General features: G+C 41.8%; 1 protein-coding gene across 3 annotated transcripts in view; it reads right to left on the bottom strand.

Moving 5' to 3' along the window:
* Positions 1–25,261, bottom strand: part of dus1l (dihydrouridine synthase 1-like (S. cerevisiae)) — a 60,662-nt gene that overhangs the window by 9,563 nt on the left and 25,838 nt on the right. For all 3 annotated transcript variants that reach the window (XM_078570975.1, XM_078570976.1, XM_078570974.1), the window contains exons 9-12: positions 24,146–24,242; positions 23,652–23,740; positions 8,666–8,829; positions 1,556–1,593 (exon numbers count right to left, since the gene is read on the bottom strand). In XM_078570975.1, the coding sequence (XP_078427101.1) occupies positions 1,556–1,593; positions 8,666–8,829; positions 23,652–23,740; positions 24,146–24,242 (388 nt within the window). The remainder of the gene's footprint in view (positions 1–1,555; positions 1,594–8,665; positions 8,830–23,651; positions 23,741–24,145; positions 24,243–25,261) is intronic.

The following is a 25,261-nucleotide window of genomic DNA, read 5'->3' as shown; positions in this document are numbered from 1 at the left end:
TGGCCGAACCCAAACTGAGCGTCTGTGAGCAGGTTATTGCTGAGCAAGTGACCCTTGATAGCACTGTTGATGACCCATTTCCATCACTTTACTGATGATCGCAGTAGACTGATGGGTCGGTAATTGGCCGAGTTGTATTTGTCCTGCTTTTTGTGTACAGGACATACCTGGGTAATTTTCCACATTGCCGGGTAGATGCCAGTATTGTGGCTGTACTGGAAAAGCTTGGCTAAGGGAACGGCAACTTCTGGAGCACAAGTCTTCAGTACTATTGCCGGAATATGCCTTTAACTAACTGGATGGGTTCTCAGCACCTAAAGCTTAATATTTGGTCTATGCAAAGTTTTGTAAATAACATTTTTTAAAAATACTCATGATAATTTTCTTATATCATTTCCTGGGGGCAATGACTCCTGGTCAACAGTTCCTCAGGTGCCAGCTGCTTTCTTGCGTCACCCCCGACAATCCATTATTCTTGTTTTCGCGCACCATGCACATGGGTACATTTTGAAGTCATAGTCACTGACTAGTGGATGGAGGCAGGAACTGTGGCCAATGTTTCCTTTCCTAACCCAGGGGCTTTGAGGTTAACTGTAGCTACTCAAGTGTCACACTGATTGAGATCAGCTGAGTTGGTGCAGAGGGTAGATGAAACTCGGGACCTCCCTGGTCTGTATGACTTCATTTGTAGCAGACACATGGGAACAACAGCACCTGAAGGTTCCCCTCCAAGCCACTCACCATCCTAACTTGGAAATATATCGCCGTTCCTTCACTGTCACTGGATCAAAATCCTGAAACTCTCTCCCTAACAGCACTGTGGTTGTACCTACGCCACATGGACTGCAGAGATTCAAGAAGACAGCTCACAATCGCCTTCTCAAGGGCAATTAGGGATGGGCAATAAATGGTGGGCCAGCTGATGCCCACAGCCCATGAACAAAAAAAAAATTCTCGTGCGATAAACTCAGGGACAAATATCTGAACTACTGTTACCAAATGAAACAAATTATTGGATTCATATTAAGGTTTGTTGTCAAGGAGATCCTGCCCTACCAGTCTGTAGCTGTTTGACTATTCATTAGCCTACAAAAACATAATTTTAACATGCCGTAGGATTTTAAAAATGATTGCAGCAGCAAGGCGAAAAACCCTGATAGGTGGCACAACCACTGAGATATTTAAAACAATGCTTCTGAATAGCAAGGTTAAATTTAATTTGGTGACTTTTTAGAATCCACAACAAACAAGGAAAGTGTTTCCAAATCTGATTTTTGTCACTGTTCCTAAGACATTCTTTCAACAGATCCAATAGGAAAGTCAGAATTGTTTCCACATCCTTAATTTTTTAATCCAACTTTGGAACAAGGAGATGTTTCCATACAAGTAATGGGTCACAAAAGCTTTCAGGGAATAGAAGGAATCCCAAATTGCTGTTTTGTCAACTTCACATAGAAAGCATTTATGAGGCTGGTCATATTTTAGGATTAGTGGCCACTCTGTGGTTAAATTCTGGCTATGAATCTGCATAACACATAAACAAACACAAATTTACCTTTGGGTTTCCACACTGTTCACATTTCACATACTTAGCTGAAAATAAAAATTAAATAATGTTAAAGTTAATAAAAAACAGATTTCACCATGTTCATGTGTCATTTCTCAAAACGTCTGAAAGCAATAACATTAAATTGCAAATGTATAACTAGACCTGAGGTTTAAGAGTTTGCTGATCCTTCCAATAATCTTCAAAATACTGTGTTGACAATAGGCAAACATCCCCATTTCCTAACAAAGTTCAAAAGTGTCAGGTTGAACTAAGGAAAGCAGAAATTAATTAATTACGGTTTTGGAGATCCAAATTTTACTGTTGCAAATATAAATCGCTATTCAAACTCATCTTACTTTTCTACTCCACAATGCAATATCAATGTTTTCTGAAATATAATGGGCCAGATTTTCCTGTCAAAATAATGGTTAGGCTAATAACGCTCGCAAAAATGGTACAGTAACTTCAGGAAAGGACAGAGGACATTTAAAAGCAAATATCTCAAACTTGCTTTACAAGTTGTTCTGCTCCTCTGTTAACTTTACAAAAACAGCATTTTGCTCTCAGTCTTGCCATCAATAAGCATTGAATGGTATCGAGTTGCTTTACTTGCATGGTAGATACAAACTAGCCACATATATTTAGGGCTAATATTTACAAACATAAACATCCTTTTAGCAATATGGTAAGTGTTAATGACTGCCAAATAACCTTTTAAACACAAGTCTTATGTATAGGGACAAATAGAAAAAGCTGCAGGACGACACATACATGGTATGGGAGAGTGAAAAAAAAGTATGGCGACTGCAACTCAAGAAGTATAAATGTGAAATTTTGGGGGAAAAGAATCTAAAATTGAAATATACATAAATGTTAACGTTTTCACTGGAATGAAGAAACAGAGGGACAATAGGATGGAGACACAGATTTTCAAAGCAAAATGGAGGTGGAAAAATGATAAATTAATTCTGGGTTTTATATTTTATGACAGTGAATACAAAAGTAAGGAGGTGATAATGATGACATCACTGGCACTACATTTGCAGTTTTAACTTCTTTACAAAAAAGATATTTGAGGCACAGAAAAGGTGCAAGATAGATTAAACAGGACGATGTTTAGGAAAACAGGATACAGTTGTAAATGCCAGAAAAAAACAGATTCTATTAACTCTGACGGAGATGGTTCAGGGGGGATCTGGAAGTGTTTAAAATTATGAAAGGGTTTGAGAGGATAGTATATGGAGGTGAGCCGATCATGACACCTACAAGGGAATTACAGGCACATGAAAAAGAAAAATGTTGAAAGTTGGAAAGATCTTTACACTGAGGCTAGTTAGAATTTATAATTCCCTGAAACAATTGTTATATTCCAAAATTACTTTTAAAGGGAATTAGCTAAAGGGTATAGGGAGCAAGAAGAGTGGGATTAAGCTAGGGGGCTTATGAGACAATTAACAGCACAGACCTGAAGGGCATATAGGCATGTATTTGCATTAAAATATTCCATTATTCTGTGTAACTCAGAAAGAACAGGACATCATGGAACAGCTAGCGCAGGCACGATGAGCCAAATGGCTTCCTTTAGTGCCGAAATGTTTGATTTTGTGGCTGGGATTTTCCGTGCCCGCCAGCGTTCAGCGCGTTTGGTAGCGTAAGCAGAGAATATGGCGCAATTGTTTCACGACAATGTGAAACCAGTTTGCGATTATCCGCTCACCGATGGCGGGCCACGTTTCCCGCCATTGGACACCGGGAGCCTCATTTTAATGCATCAACATATCATTATAAGGCCAGCCCACCGGACTCACCCCCTGCTGGATTGTTTGCCCATGTCAGTGGGAAAGCACTTCGCTCAGGACTTCAAGGTCTGTTTGCCTACCTTGCTTTGGTTAGCACTCACAGTCATCAGCACCAGGCTTCACAGACAGCACCACATCACTTTTATGGGGGCTCACGCATAAGTCTCTACCTACCAGATCAGCCATATGTGGGTGGCTTTTCAATGGTTGCAGGGCAAGGCCTTGCTTGGGGAAGGGGGAGAAGTGGCCTCAGGCAAGGGAAGAGGCTGCAGGACGAGAGCTGTACTGGGGAGGGAGGGTATCTCAGGGTATGTGTGGGGCACATGTTGATCTGTGTAAGTGGCCTCAAGATGGTGAGGGCTGAGGAGGCAGTCTTCAGAGGAGATGAGGCCAGATGGGCGTGAGGGTATGTGTTTAAGAATGGGTGGTGATGTCCCTTGAGCTGGCAGTGAGTGAGATGCCAGTGAATGTGTAATGGGCTTGAGTGTGTGAGTTTAGAGTGATGAGATGGCTACCACACCCTGGCTGCATGGATGAGATCATTCATCCTCTATCTGCATTGGATTACCAACCTCTTCTGTGCAGCACCGGCACTGACCACTGTTGCCACCGCCGGCCATGCTGGGTTGGTGATGGACTGCCTGTCCTGCAGCCAGAGTGGGGGTGGAGGACATCACAGCAGGCCTTCATGGCGTCCAAATGGCTTTCCAGTAATGCGTCATTAAACCTGGGGATGCAGTTTTTTTTGCCTCCCATGGACACCTTCCCTAGTCATGGGCTGGAAGCACTGAGGTGTGTGCACATGGCTAGACTTTAAATATGGCAGCTGACGCAAAGTGGTGAGGTGGGCAAATGAGAGCCTGCCTGCCAAGGAAACAGCGTATTTCCCAGGAATGAAAAAGTAATGCGGTGGGTTTGGGACAATACAGTGTGAAAACCTGCCATTGCAGCCTGTTACTGCACTTAGTGCAAATCTGGGATGTTTCCGCCCTGTGTAAATGTCACATGTTGCTACGCATTCCCGCCAACATTAGGCCTGTAAAGGCTCCTTATGGTTTTCTTCAATTTCCTCCTAGTCAATAATCTCGCTATAATATAATCTGCCTTCAGTTACATGCTACTTGGATCCACCTGCAGATAGGGCAATCTTGTTCAAGTATATGATTACTGTATTTCAGTTTATTTCATTTTTAAAAAAAATTTGTCCTTGTTTAGATTTTGCTCCTTGCACATTGGAACCACTGTTATTGAATTCACAAATTTCAAAAATAGTAGGTTTTTTTAGAAAAAATATCTACCACTAGCAAACATCTCCCATGCCTCACAATTAAGACAGAATTTAAATGCTACAGCAGGAAGTCTTGTATTTGGAAATGTACGATCAGGTCTTTTGTTACAAATGTAATGGATAACAACCATAAAGTTGATTGCATGATTGAGCGATCTGAGCAAGCTGCAGTGCGGGCAGTTTGGAAATTGCAATTTCCACAGCTCATGATTTTCCAATTGCTCATTTTAAAATGGTTTTGTGATTTCCTGGTCTATGGTTTCTCACTGGAGCGTCAAAAGTCCATTGTAGAAAAGCAGAAAATAGTCCTTTCATTCCAATTACAGTGTGCAAAAGATTAGCCTAGAAATTGGAACAAGTCAGCCCATGTCTAATGAGGCGTGTGGCAGGATCTGAACCCAGGTACCAGATATAGAAGTCAGTGATGGGCACTGTCACTTGGGCAAAAGTTGCTAGCAAGGGAGTACACACTAAGGGAATCCCGATTTCAAATTGACTTACCAAGTCAAGGAGATTCTCCTGCTTTAAACCTGGTCAATAAAATGCCCAGAATCTCAATGCTCAGCAACCAACCAATATTATAGCACACCAGCACGGACCAAAGAAGCCATATGCACAATAGAGTCTGTGCAAAAACCTAGAATTGAGCTTATTCTGCCACTGGCTATCTACCTTACACTGTGCCTGGTGACAATGCAGGTGTGATAACCCATAATACCTGCCTTTCCATTCAATTAGACTCACAGACTTCTTCATTATAAACATCAATGATTTGCATTTATATAGCACCTTTAATGTAGTAAAATGCCTCAAGGGGCTTCACAGGAATATTAGCAAACAAAATTTGACACTGAGGCACACAAAGAAAAATAGGGTACATGACCAAAGCTTCGTCAAAGATGTATGGTTTAAGGTTAAGGTTAAAGGAGGAAAGGGAGGTAGATAGTGAGGGAATTCCACAGCTTAAAGTCTTGGCAGCTGAAGGCATCACTGCCATGGTGGAACACTTAAAATTGGGGTTATTCACAGAGACCAGAATTGGAGGAGAACAGATAACTGAGAGAATTGTAGGGCTGAAGGAGATTAAGTATAACGATTTTAAAATCAAAGCATTGTTTAACCAGGAGCTATGTAGATTAGCAAGCACAGTGGTGATGGGTGAACAGCTCTTAGGAGATGGGTAGTAGAGTTTTGGATGGGCTTAAGTTTATGAAGGGTAGAACATAGGCAGCCAGCCAGGAGTGCTTTGGAATGGTCAAGTATACCGGGTAACAATGGCATGGATAAGGGTTTCAACAACAACTGAGCTGAGGCAGGCATGGGTTTAGGTGATGTTACAAAAGTGATCTTAGTGATGGCACCGGTATGTGGTCAGAAGCTCATCTTGTCAGTCAATTATGGCACTAAGGTTGCAAAGAGTCTGGGTCAGCCTCAGGCAGTTGCAGGGAGAAGGATGGAATTGATCGCTAGGGAACAGAGTTTGCTGCAGGGCAATAATTCAATGGCTTCGCTATTTTTAATACTTACTTGGAGGAAATACTTGCTCAGAGTCTGGGTGTTGAACAAGCAGTCTGACAATTTAGAGACAATATGTAGGGATTGAGAAAGGTAGTGGTGAGGTAGAGCTGCGTGTCATTGGCATACATGTGGAAACTGATGCCATGTTTTGGACAATGTAGCCAAGGGACCGCATGTAGGAGCAGCACCAGGCACACCTCAAAATGAGGTGTCAGCCTGGTGAAGCTATAATACAGGACTACTTGCATGCCAAACAGCACAAGCAGCAAGTGATAGACAGAGCCAAACAATCCCACAACCAAAGGATCAGAGTTAAGCTCTGCAGTCCTGCCACATCTAGTCGTGAATGGTGGTGGACAATTAAACAACTCACTGGAGGAGGAGGCTCCACAAATATCCCCATCTTCAATGATGGGGGAGCCCAGCACATTAGTGCAAAAGATAAGGCTGAAGCATTTGCATTAATCTTCAGTCAGAAGTGCCGAGTGGATAATCCATCTCGGTCTCCTCTGGAGGTCCCCAGCATCACAGATGCCAGTCTTCAGCCAATTCCATTCACTCCATGTGATATCAAGAAACAGCTGAAGGCACTGAATAGTTCAAAGGCTAAAGGCCTTGACAATATTCCGGCAATAGTACTGAAGACTTGTGCTCCAGAACTTGCTGCACCCCTAGCCAAGCTGTTCCAGTACAGCTACATCAATGACATCTACTGGGAAATGTTGAAAATTGCCCAGGTATGTCCTGTACACAAAAAGCAGGACAAATATAACCTGGCCAATTACCGCCCCAACGGTCTACACTCAACCACCAGCAAATTAACGGAAGGGGTCATCAACCTCGCTATCAGGTGGCACTTGCTTAGCAATAACCTGCTCACTGACACCCAGTTTGTGTTCCGCCAGGGCCACTCAGCTCTTGACTTCATTACAGCCTTGGTCAAACATGGACTAAAGAGCTGAAATCCCGAGGTAAGGTGAGAGTGACTGCCCTTGACATCAAGGCTGCATTTGACAGAGTGTGGCATCAAGGAGCCCGAGCAAAACTGGAGTCAATGGGAATCAGGGGGAAAACTCTCAGCTGGTTAGGGTCATATTTAGCACAAAGGAAGATGGCTGTGGTTATTGGAGATCAATCATCTCAGCTCCAGGACATCACTGTAGGAGTTCCTCAGGGTAGTGTCCTCGGCCCAACCATCTTCAGCTGCTCCATCAATGGCCTTCCTCCCATCACAAGGTCAGCAGTGCGGATGTTCACTGATGCTTGCACAATGTTCAGCACCATTCACGACTCCTCAGATACTGAAGCAGTCCATGTCCAAATGCAGCAAGATCGGGACAATATCAGGCTTGGGCTGACAAGTAGCAAGTAACATTCGTGCCACACAAGTGTCAGGCAATGACCATCTCCAACAAGAGAGAATCTAACCATCGCCCCAAGACATTCAATGGCATTATCATCACTGAATCCCCCACTATCAATATCCTGGGGGTTACCATTGACCAGAAACTGAACTGGACTACCCACAGAAGCACTGCGGCTACAAGAGCAGGTCAGAGGCTGGGAATCCTGCGACGAGTAACTCACCTCCTGACTCCCCAAAACCTGTCCGCCATCTACAAGGCACAAGTCAGGAGTGTAATGGAATACTCCCCACTTGCCTGGATGAATGCGGCTCCCACAATACTCACGAAGCTTGACAACATCCAGGACAAAGCAGCCCACTTGATTGACATCACATCCACAAACATTCACTTCCTCCTCCACCACCGATGCACAGTAGCATCAGCCCATCTACAAGATGCATTGCAGGAATTCACCAAGGCTCCTTAGACAGCACCTTCCAAACCCATGACTACTACCATCTAGAAGGACAAGGGCAGCAGATAGATGGGAACACCACCACCTGGAAGTTCCTCTCCAAGTCACTCACCATCCTGACTTGGAAATATATCGCCATTCCTTCACTGTCGCTGGTCAAAATCCTACAACTCCCTTCCTAGCAGTACTGTGGGTGCACCTACACCATGTGGACTGCAGCAGTTCAAGAAGGCAGCTCACCACCACCTTCTCAAGGGCAACTAAGGATGGGCAATAAATGCTGGCCCAGCCAGCGAAGCCCTCATACCATGAATGAATAAAAAAATATGAGAAATAGGAGGGGACCAAAGACAGATCCTTGCAGGACACTATGAGTAATGATGCAGGAACTGTAGGAGAAGCCATTGCTGATGGTTCTTGGAGGATGGTTTGACTAGTGGTCTCAAAGCCTGCAGCCAAGTCAAGAAGTACATGGGAGGATAGTTTGGCTTTGTCACAGTCACACAGGGTTTCATTCATGATTTCGTGAAGAGCCGTTTCAATACTGTGGCAGGTGAGAAAAACTGATTGGAGGCATTCAAACATGGAGTTCCAGGAATAGGTGGGCACAGATTTGGGATGCATGTTCAAGGGCTTTGTCGATGAAAAGGTGGTTACAGATGGGGCCAAATTCGAAGTTGGAAAACTTACGTTTCACGGAGGTATCAAAGCTTTTGTTTGGGTTTCGGGCTTTCTTTTTCTGTTTATTCTTTGATAGGCACTCAAGATTCCCCTCCTCCTCTTCCAGGGCTCTTTTCCCACATGATTTCCCACGTGTATGCTTTTCTCCATTCTCAGAATTAACATTCTTGGGTCTGTCAAGCAGAACAGGAATAACATTTGTTACAAATGTAAACAATTTCAAAGGAATGTTGTCGTGCTGCATCCTTAAATGTTATCAGAAGCAAAAAGGAAGGAACTTAATAGATGCCACTTTGAAATGTTTGCAAATAACTAGCAGAAAACATGAACTCTAAGTATTGTAGATATCATACTGTGCTAGTAGGTATAAAACACATGGCATAATTCAATGTTACTTGATGGTAATTAAATAATAATCTACTAATCATATTTTATCTGTAATAATATTTCTACAATGGTAGCACACCTCACAAGAATATCAACAAGATGTGTCAAGAATGTGGGCCACATTTATGTGCCCAAAAGCCCAACACGATAAGCTTCTAATCTCTACCGTAAGCACATGCCTGTCGGAAGGAAATAAAACAGAAAAATACAGAAAGTAGAACATCTGCTCGGCCCATATTTGCACTTCTCCCTCTGGCTAACCAAAGAGCTTGGCCTAGGATCAGCCTCTGGCTTATTCTTTTAAGCAGCAATATTAAACAAGGCTGTGGAAATATTGAAAAAGAATAAAATTCAAACAGCTGCCTCAGCCAAAAGTTCAAGATATGGGAATGATAAGTCAAAAACTTGTTCGAGAATTCACCCTATTATGTTATACAGAAAGAAAACGCAAGCAGCCTAAAAAAAGACATCAGGAACAGTGAGCTGCTTCCCCATAGGAAAGCAGAGAAAACAATTAGACAATTCACCCAGAATGGTTTGGCATATTTGCTAGAAGCGCTGACACAGGCAAGCTGCTGATTGTACACTCAAACCGAAATTAGGTTATTGATGAAAGGTACACAAATAAGGGGATGAAGAGCAAAATATTTTATTTAGGTTTTGCTTTAAAAAAATCCTAAGTTATCCAAGAAGCCCATACAATTTCATGAAAACCAAAAGAAAGAACCAAAAATAGTAACTCTGCACGTCAAATAAGAAAGATTGAAAACAAAAATAAAAATACCTGGAAAAACTCAGCAGCATCTGCGGAGAGGAACACAGTTAACGTTTCGAGTCCGAATGACCCATCAACAGAACTAAGTAAAAATAGAAGAGAGGTGAAATATAAGCTGGTTTAAGGGGAGGGTAGGACAAGTAGAGCTGGATAGAGGGCCAGTGATAGGTGGAGATAACCAAAAGATGTCACAGACAAAAGGACAAAGAGATGTTGAAGGTGGTGATATTATCTAAAGAATGTGCTAATTAAGGGTAGAAAGCAGGACAAGCAAGGTACAGATAGCCCTAGTGGGGATGGGGTGGGATGAAGGAATCGAAAAAGGCTAAAAGGTAGAGATAAAACAATGGATGGAAATACATTTAAAAATAATGGGACCCCACCCCACCCCCACTAGGGCTATCTGTACCTTGCTTGTCCTGCTTTCTACCCTTAATTAGCACATTCTTTAGATAATATCACCACCTTCAACAACTCTTTGTCCTTTTGTCTGTGACATCTTTTGGTTATCTCCACCTATCACTGGCCCTCTATCCAGCTCTAATTGTCCCACCCTCCCCTTATATTTCATCTCTGTTCTATTATTCAACAATGACCCTCTGTTGAAGGGTCATTCGGACTCGAAACGTTAACTGTGTCCCTCTCCGCAGATGCTGCCAAAACTGCTGAGTTTTTCCAGGTATTTTTGTTTATGTTTTGGATTTCCAGCATCTGCAGTTTTTTGCTTTTAAGAAAGATGGATGGTTGAGACAAAGTATAGAATACATAATTAGAGAAGTGGTAGCCAAAGGTATCGCATTGCTTTGTTTCAATATGGTTCATAATAACTAACCATCACAAAGGCAATCACAGAATCACACAGTGCAGAGGAGGCCCTTTGGCCCATCGAGTCTGCACCGACACGTGAGAAACACCTGACCTACCTACCTAATCCCATTTACCAGCACTTGGCCCATAGCCTTGAATGTTATGACGTGCCAAGTGCTCATCCAGGTACTTTTTAAAGGATGTGAGGCAACCCGCCTCCACCACCCTCCCAGGCAGCGCATTTGAAACCATCACCACCCTCTGGGTAAAAAAGTTTTTCCACTCATCCCCTCTTAACCTCCTGCCCCTCACCTTGAACTTATGTCCTCTCATGACTGACCCTTCAACTAAGGGGAACAGCTGCTCCCTATCCACCCAGTCCATGCCCCTCATAATCTTGTACACCTGGATCAGGTCACCCTCAGTCTTCTCTGCTCCAATGAAAACAACCCAAGTCTATCCAACCTCTCTTCATAACTTAAATGTTTCATCCCAGGCAACATCCTGGTGAATCTCCTCTGCACCCCTTCCAGTGCAATCACATCCTTCCTATAATGTGGCGACCAGAACTGCACACAGTACTCCAGCTGTGGCGTCACCAAGGTTCTATACAACTCCAACATGACCTCCCTACTTTTGTAATCGATGCCTCGACTGATAAAGGCAAGTGTCCCATATGCCTTTGTCACCACCCCACTAACATGCCCCTCTGCCTTCAGAGATCTACGGACACACATGCCAAGGTCCCTTTGTTCCTCAGAACTTCCTAGTATCATGCCGTTCATTGAATACTTCCTTGTCAAATTACTCCTTTCAAAGTGTATTACCTCACACTTTTCAGGGTTAAATTCCATCGACTACTTATCTGCCTATTTGACCATCCCGTCTTTATCTTCCTGTATCCCAAGACACTCAACCTCACTGTTAACCATCCGGCCAATCTTTGTGTCATCCGCAAACTTACTAATCCTACCCCCCATATAGTCATCTGTGTCATTTACATAAATGACAAATAATAGGGGACCCAGCACAGATCCCTGTGGTACGCCACTAGACACAGGCTTCCAGTCACTAAAGCAGCCTTCTGTCATCACCCTCTGCCTCCTACAACTAAGCCAATTTTGACTCCACCTTATCAAATTACCCTGTATCCCATGTGCATTTGCCTTCTTGAAAAGTCTCCCATGTGGGACTTTGTCAAAGGCTTTGCTGAAATCCATATAAACTACATCAACTGCACTACCCTCATCTACAAACCTGGTCACCTTCTCAAAAAATTCAATCAAATTTGTTAGGCATGGCCTCCGTCTGACAAAGCCTTGCTGACTATCTCTGATCAAACCTTGCCTCTCCAAGTGGAGATAGATTCTCTCCTTCAGAATTTTCTCCAATAGTTTCCCTACCACTGACGTGAGACTCACTGGTCTGTAGTTCCCTGGCTTATCTCTACAACCCTTCTTAAATAGCAGAATCACATTAGCTGTTCTCTAGTCCTCTGGCACCTCCACTGTGGCCAGAGAGGAATTAAAAATTTGGGTCAGAGCCCCTGCGATCTCCTCCCTTGCCTCCCTCAGCAGTCTGGGACACAAATCATCCGGACCTGGAGATTTGTCCACTTTTAAGCCTGCCAACACCTCCAATAACTTGTCACTCCCTGTATCAATTTGCTCAAGAACCTCGCAGTCTCTCTCCCCCCGAGTTCCATACCAACACCAGCAACTCAAACCAATCTTCGTCAATGCAAATAAAAATGTTTTAATTTAATTTTGTGCATGTGCTTCATTGTTAAAATCGTGAAAATGTTAAATTTTGATCCCAATAACTTCAGTTAAAACCATCTTGGATTGGCTATTTGCCAAGATCATATGTTAAGAAAGTAGTAAAATAAAATAGGACGAACAAGGTCACTGGCAAGAGAACTTCAGTTAGCTGAAGTGATAGTTGATGAGGTTGTTACAAGCCTGTGTTATCAATGCCAAGGGATCGTTTCCTGGGACAAACTGCTAAAGTTTCTCTGTCGGCCATAGGACCAACCATTATCTGCAGCTGGGAGAAAGTGGTGGATTTTGCCAAAAAGACTTTCTGCCTATCTCACAAATGAGTAATGTGGTAGATGAATTTCAGTGCCAGTGTGATGCTAGGTATGTAGGCCGTGCATCCCAAAGACTGGCGGATCATATCAAACAGCATGTCCCAGCCACTGTACAGACCGTGCCCAACTAGCCCGTGCTTGCAAAACTCAAACACAGTGTCCAACATTAGATGTGATTCCATGATTAGACAACATTTGCTAAATAATCCTCAATGTGCTAAGAACTACACTGACAACCAATTTAAGATTGTCAGTCAAGCTCACAGTGTGACGCATTTGCATGTACTGGGAGCTACATATATTAATACACAGAGCCCTGTTCTTTGCAGACAGAAAGAATATGTACACACATTGCGCCTGTTTCAGCTAAACAAAATAAGTGACAGCCATTCGCAGACTCATTCCTCAGGCAATGCCTTGACCAATCAGGGTCGAGCTGCCTGGTTTAATTAAATTTCAAACGATGCTTGGCAGTTAACTGTCAGTCGCTATCGCTGGTCCATTCTCCATGGCAATGCCTCTAACAATCAGAGTCCACTTGCCAACCAATGAGCACTCTCTTCACATATAGTATAAATTGTTGTCTTTCCCTCTATATTGGTATTCTTGCAAAGTGTCCTGAAGAGTGCAAGACAACAAGCTCTGACATGTCTCTTTTCTCAGCAATACTCAAGTCCAGTACTACCAAACAATTATTTAACTCACTTAAGCAAGGAAACTGAAGGGATGAGATTGGCTGCCCACTTTACTCTGCCTGATTTTACCTTCCATTGTTAGGGTTAAAATGGCCACTTGGTATGCGGAAACATAGCCCAGTCTCATATGGCAGCACTATCCTTGTGACACCCCCCAAGAACTATGTCCACCTGATGCTAGAGAGCAAAGTGAATCAGACTTCCCTGGCAGATGCCGAGCTGTTAAGTCTGAAATTGGGCCAACTTTTGAGCGCAGCCTGCTAGTTGACAGTGATGACAAGCATCTCATGAATCCTTGAATGAGCCACAGCAGCCTCAGATTTCCAAAAAAGTATTGACAGAGATTTCCCCGATTGTTTTGAGACTAATTACTCTAAATCCACAGCAGAGCTTGAATCAACAACTTACGGACTCAGAGGTGAGAGTACTATCATTGAGCCAAGGCTGAAACCAAACTGGTCTAATTAGCCAGAAACCTTTTTGCTATTAACAAGGACAGGAATAAACATTAGTCTGGGAAGACTGGATAGTGAAGTGCACGGGCTGGTCACTTCTGGGGGCCAGTTCAAATTCGGCCCTGACTGTTATGCTCAAAATATCCTCTGTCCTCAGCTTTATGTGTCACATGTGAAATTGGGTAAGTTTCTATGTGGATGTGAGCCAATAGACAAAAATTGTCCACAGTCCATAGTCAAGTACAGCTTCATTGTAAGAAGTGAAGCTAAAGTATGTTGGTGAAAATTTTGATGGTTATATCAATACTCTGATTTAGAACAGCAGCACATTTCTAACTCAGCAACCTCCTTTAATTATACTCTGAAGTCTGTTGTAAGAAATATATTCAAAATATTGACTAATAAAAATATACTGTGTGGAGAGCAGCAGGAAGAAATTAGTTTTAAATGATGTGATAGAATTTGAGAGTCTTTGCAATGTGCAAGAACTCGGAAAGCCATTGATTCCACTGCATTATCAAATTATTCAGGTACATCTTGGTGAATGACAATTCAAAATTTAAATCCACGGGTTCTTCAAACTGAATGCTTTGAAGCAAATAATTTTTTGTTCAGACAAACAGTGTTTTTCTATTACAGTGGGTACAACCAATCAGACCACATCATCATGTTCAATGTAAAAAGCAAGTATACTTTAATTTTCATCAATTAGAATTAGACACACTTAGACATAAGGCAGATTATTTCATTTGAGTAATCCTAGAGACTGAAAAAAAATCTTCAAAATATAAACAAAGACACCTAAAGGCAGAATAATCTTCATCATCACTGTCACTTTAGTAGCCATAATGGGTTTGAAAATTCAGTGGCAATCCATCACCAAGGATCTTGCCCATTTTCTTATGATTTGGATTTTTCTCGAAAAGTGGCTGGATTGCTGAAGCACTCACCCATAATGACCTTAGAAGTCACATTTTCAGTTATTACTGCCTTAGCAATGATGGGCACTGGCGATGCCTGCACGTATGAGCTGTCCAGCTTACCCAAAAGAGGACGTACAACATCAACATTTCAAATGAAGAAGGCAGGATGGGTGGTTTGCAGCATAATGGAATGGCACCTCTACATGGTTGATTTGCCACTTCACATCAGGAATTTAACTTTTACAATGGTGTGAATTTTATGGAGGGATGGGTTACCTGACCCTTGGCTAAAAGCTCCGTAGGCACTGCGCCGACCAGAAATCCAGCTGCCCTGCTGCGATAATACGCGGTGGTGGTGGTGGGGTGGGGGGGAATGGGCACAGGAGACCCCCAAAGCAGATACATTCCTTCCTGCCCACCAGCAGCCTGTGCAGTGAAAGCTGCCGAGCTGCTCGACATTATCCCGCCTTCCCCAGCAGACTGAAAAAATGGGGCGGAGTTAGATTGGGGCCCTTAAGTGGCAATTATTTGGTAACTTAAGAGCCTCAATAGGCCCAAGGGTGGGCGGGCTGCCTGATGCCTTACCCACCCCCTGTAATTTGGGAGACAAGATGAGGGGTTGGCTGGCCACCCATTTTATTTAATGTGTCCCCTGCCTTCAAATACCCCAGCGAGATGTAAATTTCACCATAATGAGTTTGCTTGCCTGTGTCCCTTAAACTAGTGCATTTCCCATGTGGCAAGTTCCCCCTTCCTCCATGGTGAGCTCCCAAGTACAAGTGGGAATACTGCTGGGAGACTGCCAAATCTACTTAAATTAGGCTGAACCTGGGGTATAACTTGGAGCCAATGGTGGCTTCGTTAAACTAACGTCAGCAGGCCTATCAGGAAGAAAATCTAGGCTTTATTTTGTTACTTGAAAATGATGAACAGTTAAATGCTCTTAAGGAACTGGGTGATCAATTCTGAACAATGACCATTTTTCAACTCCATTAAATCACATACCAGAGAACAGAGAGTTGCATTTCCACTGTAATCATTTATGGCCACACTTATTAAACCACACTTTAGTCTTCAACGTATATACACCCCCAAAACACTATGATTATTCTACAGCCCCATAAACATTTACCATACTGTTCCTCAGAGGGATGAACAATATAAAATTTTAGTTCACTGGACGAGAGTGAAGGGGGATGATGTATAGCATCTGCTTGGAGATTAAGGCTCCACAAGCATACAGTAATATCAGATAAAATTACATCATCATTCAAGCATGCTTCAGCATGTTAAAAATGTAGAGTCTGCAGAAAACCATTAGAGAAGAGAAAAAGTTTAACTAAGATAAATAGGGAACTTCATACAGTGGCTCAATGAAAAACAATTTTCAGTCAACTTGTAGCTACAAAGGTCAGTTAGTCAGCACATTACAGGTTTGGTAAATTGGCAGTGAGTAAAGACATTAAAACAATAATCAACTTACAAATGTATGAATTAGGAGCAGGCCATTCAGTCCCTCGGGCCTGCTCTGCCATTTGATAAGATCATGGCTGATCTGATAGTGGCCTCAAATCTACTTTCCTCTCTACCCGCTATGCCCTTTGACTCCCTTGTCAATCAAGAATCTATCTAACTCAGCTCTGCTCTCTGGGGAAGAGAATCCACAAACTAATGACTTTCTGAGAGAGAAAAAAAATTTCCTCATCATTGTCTTAAATGGGAGACCGCTTATTTTTAAACTGTGCACCCTAGTTCTAGAAGTATTACGTTCTTTAGTGACCTGAACAGCAGTCCTAGAAAAAGTATCAAACTGTCATAGGGTTTTTCATTGGAAAAGAAGATTGGGCATTTAATAATAAAACTTCCATGGATATCTGTACCTGATTTCGGCACAGTCACATCAACTACTTATGGAAATCCACCTGACATCCTCTCATGGGAACTGAAGATGGAACATGGCATATTTCTCCCTGTAGAATTGACAGTCAAAACTACTCTTGTGCTTCCCTTCCCCAGTTGATGACAATTTAAAGACAATATTTCTAAGTGGAAGAATACTGTAGGAAACTGACTGAACAATGTAAGTTACAATTAAAGTTGCAATACTACACAAATATTTAAAAAATTTGAAACTAAGAAATGTTGCTTCTTCATTTCTAAAATTGATAAACCAAGGTGAAATTGAGGACGCCATCTAAATTGAAAAGAGTAAAAGAAATGAAACAAATCTGAAAGTAGATATTAGATTACACCAAATTTGCATAATAAAAGCTTGAACACTGTTGTAGGTAAATAATACCACAGTTTTGAGGCTTTGGAAAAGAATTAGAATAAGCAACGATATGGCATGTTTTTGGATTCTTCTCTTTGGGATGGATTTCCAATGTTGCTGACCGCCACACACCCCTCTAAATCTGTGCCAACCCCAACCAATTTCCCTGGGTCAGGAGTCACTTGTGATACATGTGGGTTCCCAAGGTTTCCCACTGCATAAAAAGGGCCATCAATACTAAAAGGGAGAATTCCAACAGTGCTCTGGAGGGGAAGCAGCTGCCATACCAGAACAGGCAGCAAGGAATCCAGAAGATGCAGAAGCAGTTGGAAGACAGCACCAAGGCTTCCACTGAGTCAAGGCCAAGATCTCAAGCAACTAAATGCTGGACTCATGTTGAAAAGAGAGGAAGGCATTACAAAGCCCCATCAATGGAAGTGAAAATCAGAAGTGTATAACATGCAGCCAATCCAACAGTGTCTTATTTAGACTATCACCAAAAGTGAAAATTACCTCTGGTGCTTCATCCCCTCTTCCCAACAGCCTGAGAATAAATCCCATTATTTAGTGAATACCGTAGGTCACAGCCTATAAGTCAACCTTTGAAGTCTCAAAAACTCCTTCCAAAAACAGGGGTTGGCACATGCATCGAGGATAAAATGTGAACTGCCAATGTGGTTTAGGTGGTTGCCATTTTGAAATGTGGGTAAAAATAACACTGCTAATTCAAATGACATCAATGTAACACATTTGATTGAATTAATTCTATAAGGATACCTTTGTCCACAATTAAAACATTTTAAAAACTGTCAAATTCATTGTCTTCAGCATCCAATGCAAAGAGTTCATCAAATTCATTCTGAGTCATTTGGTTATGACATCATCGTAAGGATCTCACTCTGGATCAGATTTGGTGCTTTCTCTTTCGGAATCATCCCTCCACAACAGATCATCTTCCTCTCCGTCAACTGAATTGGATATTCCACATTTTTGGACGATTTGATGACACTTTAATGCACTAACAGCATTCCACGATTTGACAATGAAACCACACAAAACATCAAGCATGCATACCTATACTCTTTGTGAAGGTTTTTTTCTCCGTCAATCATCCATCTATTCAATTCGATGCAAACATGATCCTTGAGGTACACATCCAGAGGTTGAACTACAGACATTAGACCCCCTGGCATAACTGCAATTTGGGTGTTATTTCTTCATCGGGGCCTCTTGGTCTTATCGATTATATGGGATCTGAACACGTCCCACACTAATAAGTTGAAATTTTCGCATAGGCCACCAGGACGCCTATTCCACACATTATTGATCCACAACTACACTCCAATCTCATTCATCCAATCGTTGTCACGGACACGCACAAAATCTCCGACAGGGAACTTGATCTTCAGCACTGTTTTTATGTTTGAAAATTACCATAGGCTTTAATTTTGTTCTGTCAGCCATGCAGGTTAATACTGTCATGAGTCTTGTCTTCTCATGTCCTGAGGTTTTCACTAGAATGGTTTTGAAAGCTTCCGACTCTTCGTTTGCTGGGCATATCGAAATTCAGGAGTGTTTTAACCATGTTGCTGATGTGACATAATGGGTACTTATGCTTTTGCTGTCTGATGATGAACCATTTTAAACCGGTAATTTTGGCATCGAGGTCTCTTGGTAGTCTCTGAGCGATCTTGGTCTTCTGCCGCAACACTAGACAGTATTGGTCCAGCTGTTGGTCCGAAACATTTGCTGGATTCAGGATTTGATTTGGCCCAATTAAGTGCGTATATACATATTGCGCTTCTGGTAATGACATAATCATTCTGCTAGTTTTCGAGGTCACTTTCCGATACATGCTTCTCAAGATCAGGCCAGTGGCTGGTCCCTGTTCTCATGGCGCATTTAGCCTTGGGCATCTTCTTCAGATTCTTCTTCCATTCTCACACTAGTCTTTCACTAATACTAAATTCCCTCGCTGAAGCATTGTTATTGGACAAGTTTGCAAAAGTTATAACTTATGGCTTGAAATCAGTTTCGTACTACATCCCTTTTGCCAGAGGATCAATTTCTGTTTGTCAGTTGCCAAGAGCGTGGGGTGTCTTAAATACCCATGCAACTTCTAAGGTGATAGATAGAACATGCATTTCTGAAGTGATAAATTGAGGCCGACTCCTAATGAAAGCTTAGTATTTCTTAGCAGAAAAAAGGGTTGACTTACACAGTTGAGTATAGGCCTCAACATGAATTTTGTCGTCGAGAAAATTGGGTTGTCTTATATGTTGGGTCAACTTATATGGCATGACCTACAGTGATACATGGCAGACATCAGCAATTTTGTGTCTACCCAGAAGACAGCACAACTGAGCCTCACCCATAAAATGGCACCCCCTAACACTGATGAAAGTGGATCCAGGCTCTGCATACTACAGGTAAGATTCATGACCAGAAACATTTCAAATAGTAACTGTGTTCAGGTAGGACTGACGCTGAAGGTGAGAAAATCCGACATAGGTGTTGTGTGTGCACATTGCTTCCTGCTGTAAGACCATAAGACATAGGAGCAGAAGTAGGCCATTCGGCCCTTCGAGTGTGCTCCACCATTCAATGAGATCATGGCCGACCTGATAATCCTCAACTCCACTTTCCTGCCTTTACCCCATAACCCTTTATTCCCTTACTGATTAAAAATGTCTATCTCAGTCTTGAATATACTTAACAACGCAACCTCTACAGCCATGTGTGGTAATGAACTCCACAAATTCACTACCCTCAGAGAAGAAATTCCTCCTCATCCCTGTCTTAAATGGGCGACCCCTTACTTTGAGATTATGCCCTCTGGTCCTAGACTCTCCCACAAGGGGAAACAACCTCTCAACATCTACCCTGTCAAGCCCCATAAGAATCTTATATGTTTCAATAAGGTCGCCTCTCATTATTCTAAACTCCAATGAGTACAGGCCTAACCTACTCAACCTCTCCTCATAAGAAAATCTCTCCATACCCGGGATCAACCTAGTGAACCTTCTCTGGACTGCCTCCAATTCCTTAGTTAAGGGGACCAAAACTGTTCACTGTATTTTAGGTGTGGTACAACTAGTGCCTTGTATAATTTTATCAAGGCTTCCCTATTTTTATACTCCATTCCCTTTGAAATAAAGGCCAACATTCCATTTGCCATTCCTATTACCTGCTGAGCTTGTATGTTAGCTTTTTGGGATTCATGCACAAGGATTCCCAAATCCCTCTGTGCTGCAGCCTTCTGCAGTCTTTCTCCATTTAAATAATATTCAACTCCTTTATTCCTCCTGCCAAAATGCATAACCTCACATTTTCCCACATTATATTCCATCTGCCAAGTTTTTGCCCACTCACTTAACCTGTCTATATCCCTCCGTAGCTTCTGTGTGTCATCCTCACCACTTGCCTTCCCAGCTATTTTTGTGTCATCTGCAAACTTGGCAATAGTACATTCACTTCCCTCATCTAAGTCATTAGTATATATTGTAAATAACTGTGGCCCCAGCACTGGTCACAGTGCCATTCCACTAGTTACAGGTAGCCATCCTGAAAATGTCCCCCTTATCCCAACTCTCTGTCTTCTATTAGTTAGCCAATCCCCTAGCCATGCTAATATACTATACCCAACACCATGGGCTTTTATCTTATTAAGTCGTCTTATGTGCAGTACCTTACTGAACGCCTTTTGGAAATCCAAATATATTACATCTACTGGTTCCCCTTTATCTATCCTGCTTGTTACCTCCTCAAAGAATTCTAATAAAATTGTCAGGAATGATTTTCCCTTCATGAAACCATTCTGACTCTACTTGATTATATTGTGCATTTCTAAATGCTCTGCTATTACATCCTTTATAATAAACTCTAACATTTTCCCAATGACGATGTTAAGCTAACTGGCCCATTAATTATGTTTTTTGTCTCCCTCCCTTTTTTGAATAAGGGCATTACATCGGCAGTTTTCCAATCTTCTGGGGCTTTTCCAGAATCTAAGGATTCTTGGAAGATTACTACCAGTGTATCCACTATTTGTGTAGCTTTTTTTTTTATTAATTCATGGGATGTGCGTCGCTGACTGGGCCATCATTTATTGCCCATCCCTAGTTGCCCTTGAGAAGGTGGTGGTGAGCTGCCTTCTTGAACTGCTGCAGTCCATGTGGTGTGGGTATACCCACAGGGAGTTCCAGAATTTTGACCTAGTGGCAGTGAAGGAACGGTGATATATTTCCTAGTCAGGATGGTGAGTGACTTGGACGGGAACTTCTAGGTTGTGGTGTTCCCATCTATCTGCTGCCGTGTCCTTCCGGGTGGTACTGGTCATGGGTTTGGAAGGTGCTGTCAAAGGAGCCTTGGTGAATTCCTGCAGTACATCTTGCAGATGGTACACACTGCTGCTACTGTGCATCGGTGATGGAGGGAGTGAATGTTTGTGGATGTGGTGCCAATCACACAGGCTACTTTGTCCTGAATGGTGTCAAGCTTCTGAAGTGTTATGGGAGCTGCACTCATCCAGGCAAGTGGGGAGTATTCCATCACATTCCTGACTTGGGCCTTGTAGATGGTGGACAGGCTTTGGGGAGTCAGGAGGTGGGTTACTCGTCACACAATTCCTAGCCTCTGACCTGACCTGCTCTTGTAGCCACAGTATTTACATGGCTGGTCCAGTTCAGTTTCTGGTCAATGGTAACCCCCAGGATGTTGATAGTAGGGGATTCAGTGATGGTAATGCCATTGAACATCAAGGGGCGATGGTTGGATTCTCTCTTGTTGGAGATGGTCATTGCCTGACACTTGTGTGGTGCGAATGTTACTTGCCACTTGTCAGACCAAGACTGGATATTGTCCAGGTCTTGCTGCATTTGCACATATACTGCTTCAGTATCTGAGGATTCGCAAATGGTGCTGAACATAGCACAATCATCAGCGAACATCCCCACTTCTGACCTTAAGATGGAAGGAAGGTCATTGATGAAGCAGCTGAAGATGGCTGGGCCGAGGACACTACCTTGAGGAGCTCCTGCAGTGATGTCCTAGAGCTAAAATGATTGACCTCCAACAACCACAGCCATGTTCCTTTGTGCTAGGTATGACTCCAACCAGTGGAGAGTTTTCCCCCTGATTCCCATTGACTCCAGTTTTGCTAAGACTCCTTGATGTCACTCTCTGTTAAATGCTGTCTTGATGTCAAGGGCAGTCACTCTCACCTCACCTTTAATTTCCTAGGATGCAACCCATCAGGTCCAGGGGACTTATCGGCCTTTAGCCCCATTAGTTTCCCTAGTGCTTTTTCTCTAGTGATAGTTATTGTATTTATTTCCGCCTCCCCTTTTGCCCCTTGATTATTTCGTATTTTTGGAATGCTATTAGTGTCTTCCATTGTGAAAACTGATGTAAAGTATTTATCCAACTCTTCTGCCATTTCCTGGTTCCCCACTATTATTTCCCCAGCCTCATTCTCTAAGGGTCCTATGTTCACTTTGGCCTCTCTCTTCCTTTTTATATATTTAATGAAGCTCTTACTGTCTGTTCTTATATTACTTGCAATTCACCCTCAAGGTTTATTTTCTCACTTTTTTTTTGGTCATCTTTTGTTTTGATAATTAAATGGCTCACTTCAGTTGTTTACCACATTAAACTGTACTACTACCTTCAACTGTGCAGCATAAATCAAAGAATGCAGGCGTCATCTACTTTACTGGTGTTCCTATCAGCATTTTAATAAGTTGAGCAAATAAGAGGGCAATTTTCCTTCACTGCAAATCATTTGGATTAGAACACTTAATTATTACCATGGTTTTAGTGCTGATTCTGCTCTGAAAGAGTTTTAATCACTGTAAAATTGAAAAAAAAATGAATCTATTCATGGAGGTGAGTTCAAGCCAAATGATGTTCTATGTTTCAAGTCTCTTACTGAACTCAGCAATTAAAGATTTGTTTAAGTACTTTTCCAATATTTTGTACCTTCCTTATCAACTCCTTCACGGTGCCAGTGTTAAATTCTATATCTCACTCCACTCAACTGTTGCTGAGGCAGCCATACAGCTATCTCATTGTCAGGCATCTCTTACAATTAATTAATTTGTATTTCTTAATTCTATTAATTATCTGTCAATTAAGAGGTGTCAGGAGACACACTGAAGATAATTTTAACTCTTGTTGGTAGCATAAAATGTCCTATATCAATCACCCGATTGTCTATTTAGTTGATCTCAATGGAAAGTAATATTGGGCATGATGTATTACAAACAGTCAATGTGATATTGCCCATTTTATATCATCACCAAATGTTCAAATTATTCTCACTCTCCCTGCTCTCAGTGCCTCCCCAGCCCAACTCAATCCAAATAGACCTACACCATTGCAGCTTTAAATACTAGCTTCTTTTTGAGTGAGAGCATGTCACAAGTGTATCATTTTCCAATAGTCAAGATGAACATCTCCTTAACTCAGGCTACAAATATGCCTGCCAATGTAATGCTCTCATCCTGCCTATGTTGATGGGTGGTTCTCACATGCAGCAATGTTGTATTTATGCAATACTCTAATACATGGTAAAACATTTCTCCCTTACCCTGGTCGGACATATGGCTGACAAATCCAGTGAGGGAGGGGCAAATGGTTTTCTCTAGCCTCTTCTTCCTTCCAATTAGATATTTCAACCTATAGAAATCAGAAAACAGTTATAAATTATGTTTGCCTGGCATACATCTTGGTGTAGCATAATACAAGAAAGTGAGCACAAATGTTGCAAGTCCTTGCTTAGTAAGCAAATCAAAACTATCCTCTTAGTGCTAGATTACTTACTAAATGTAAAATTCTCCTCTTATTTGAGTGAAGTTCACTTCCACTTACAAATAGGAAAGTGCCTCCACATACTAAGCAAAAAAAAAAACCCCACTCAGGAACACTGTCACTTTAAATTACCAAACAATCTTTTGGCAGAATATATAAATATTTCCCATTCAATGCTTTACTACAACAAACATCTTAAAATATATATATTTTTTAAATTGGTAAAATTTAGGAGTTCACAGTCCCACTTAGGTTTGTCATGTTCCGGCATACCTGACACTTCCGTTTAAGTTCCTTATTGACCTCTACAATGGCCTCCAGAGTCTTCACCTTTGCTAATTCCTCCCTCAATTCATGGTACACCTGCAGCCTGTGAAAACCAGAGCTCACAATTCAGTACAATTCACATTAGGAAACTGATAAATTTAACAGACAGTACACCAAAAGGTTCTATTTTTAAAAACATAATCACTAATCCAACTGGAGGGTTTTACAGGATAAGAAAAGAAAACCAACCAGCTGTGAAGGGTTCAGTATTTAGTAAAATAGGCTTCCCTTTGTGCATTTTGAAAAGTAAGACTCAACTCCTACACAAGCTGCACTTGTAATTTTAATAATGGCCTCAAATTCACTTCAAATTCCAGCTCATGTTCTATTAACTCAAACAACTTAGATAAATCAAACCTGCAGATCAGCAAACCGACGGAAATAATAACCTGGTACTATTATAGTTAGTTCAGACTACACTTCAAGAGAATGACAATGTATATAAGCCTGCTAACATCTGTGCAATTATAGTATTCATGTGATTATTCAAGGGTCCATTTCTTCCCTTGTTTCTTACAGGATAAATGGCAAGATCATATCATAATGCAAAATGAACACTTCGCCCCACCACCCCCCGCACTCCCCAAGAAGTTTTAATTCTGACCTAATACAGCAATAACATAGAAATGAAGCTATCATAATGTTAATTCTAAATAGATCAACACATTTTCAGTTAATTTCGTTTACTTATAACCACACTTCATCTACAGAAAGAATGCACCTTTCACTGGGCATTAGCTCACCCATCTGTAATAACAAAAACAGTATTTTTAAAAAATTTCTACATTACAGAGGCGATTTGATTTTTAACTTTATTACCATAGGTGCATTGAGAATGACACTTCAGTTTAGGTTAGTCTTACACTACATCTTAGGAAGAATCAGCTTTCTTTCTAACCACGGATATCAACTGAACGGCATCAATGACTTCAATTCACTAAGTACCATCTTACCCAGACAAAATTCAGTTGCTTTCCACTTGTAGCTCCATAAATAAGAGCTACCAATGGCACTTTATCCATTGATTTTTTTTCTAAATTTGACCTGAAATTATGAAGAAGT

Source organism: Cetorhinus maximus, chromosome 24, assembly GCF_964194155.1.
Source record: "Cetorhinus maximus chromosome 24, sCetMax3.hap1.1, whole genome shotgun sequence".
NCBI lineage: Eukaryota > Metazoa > Chordata > Chondrichthyes > Lamniformes > Cetorhinidae > Cetorhinus > Cetorhinus maximus.
The sequence above is the reverse complement of the archived record's forward strand: the minus strand, read 5'-3'. Positions and strand labels throughout refer to the sequence as shown.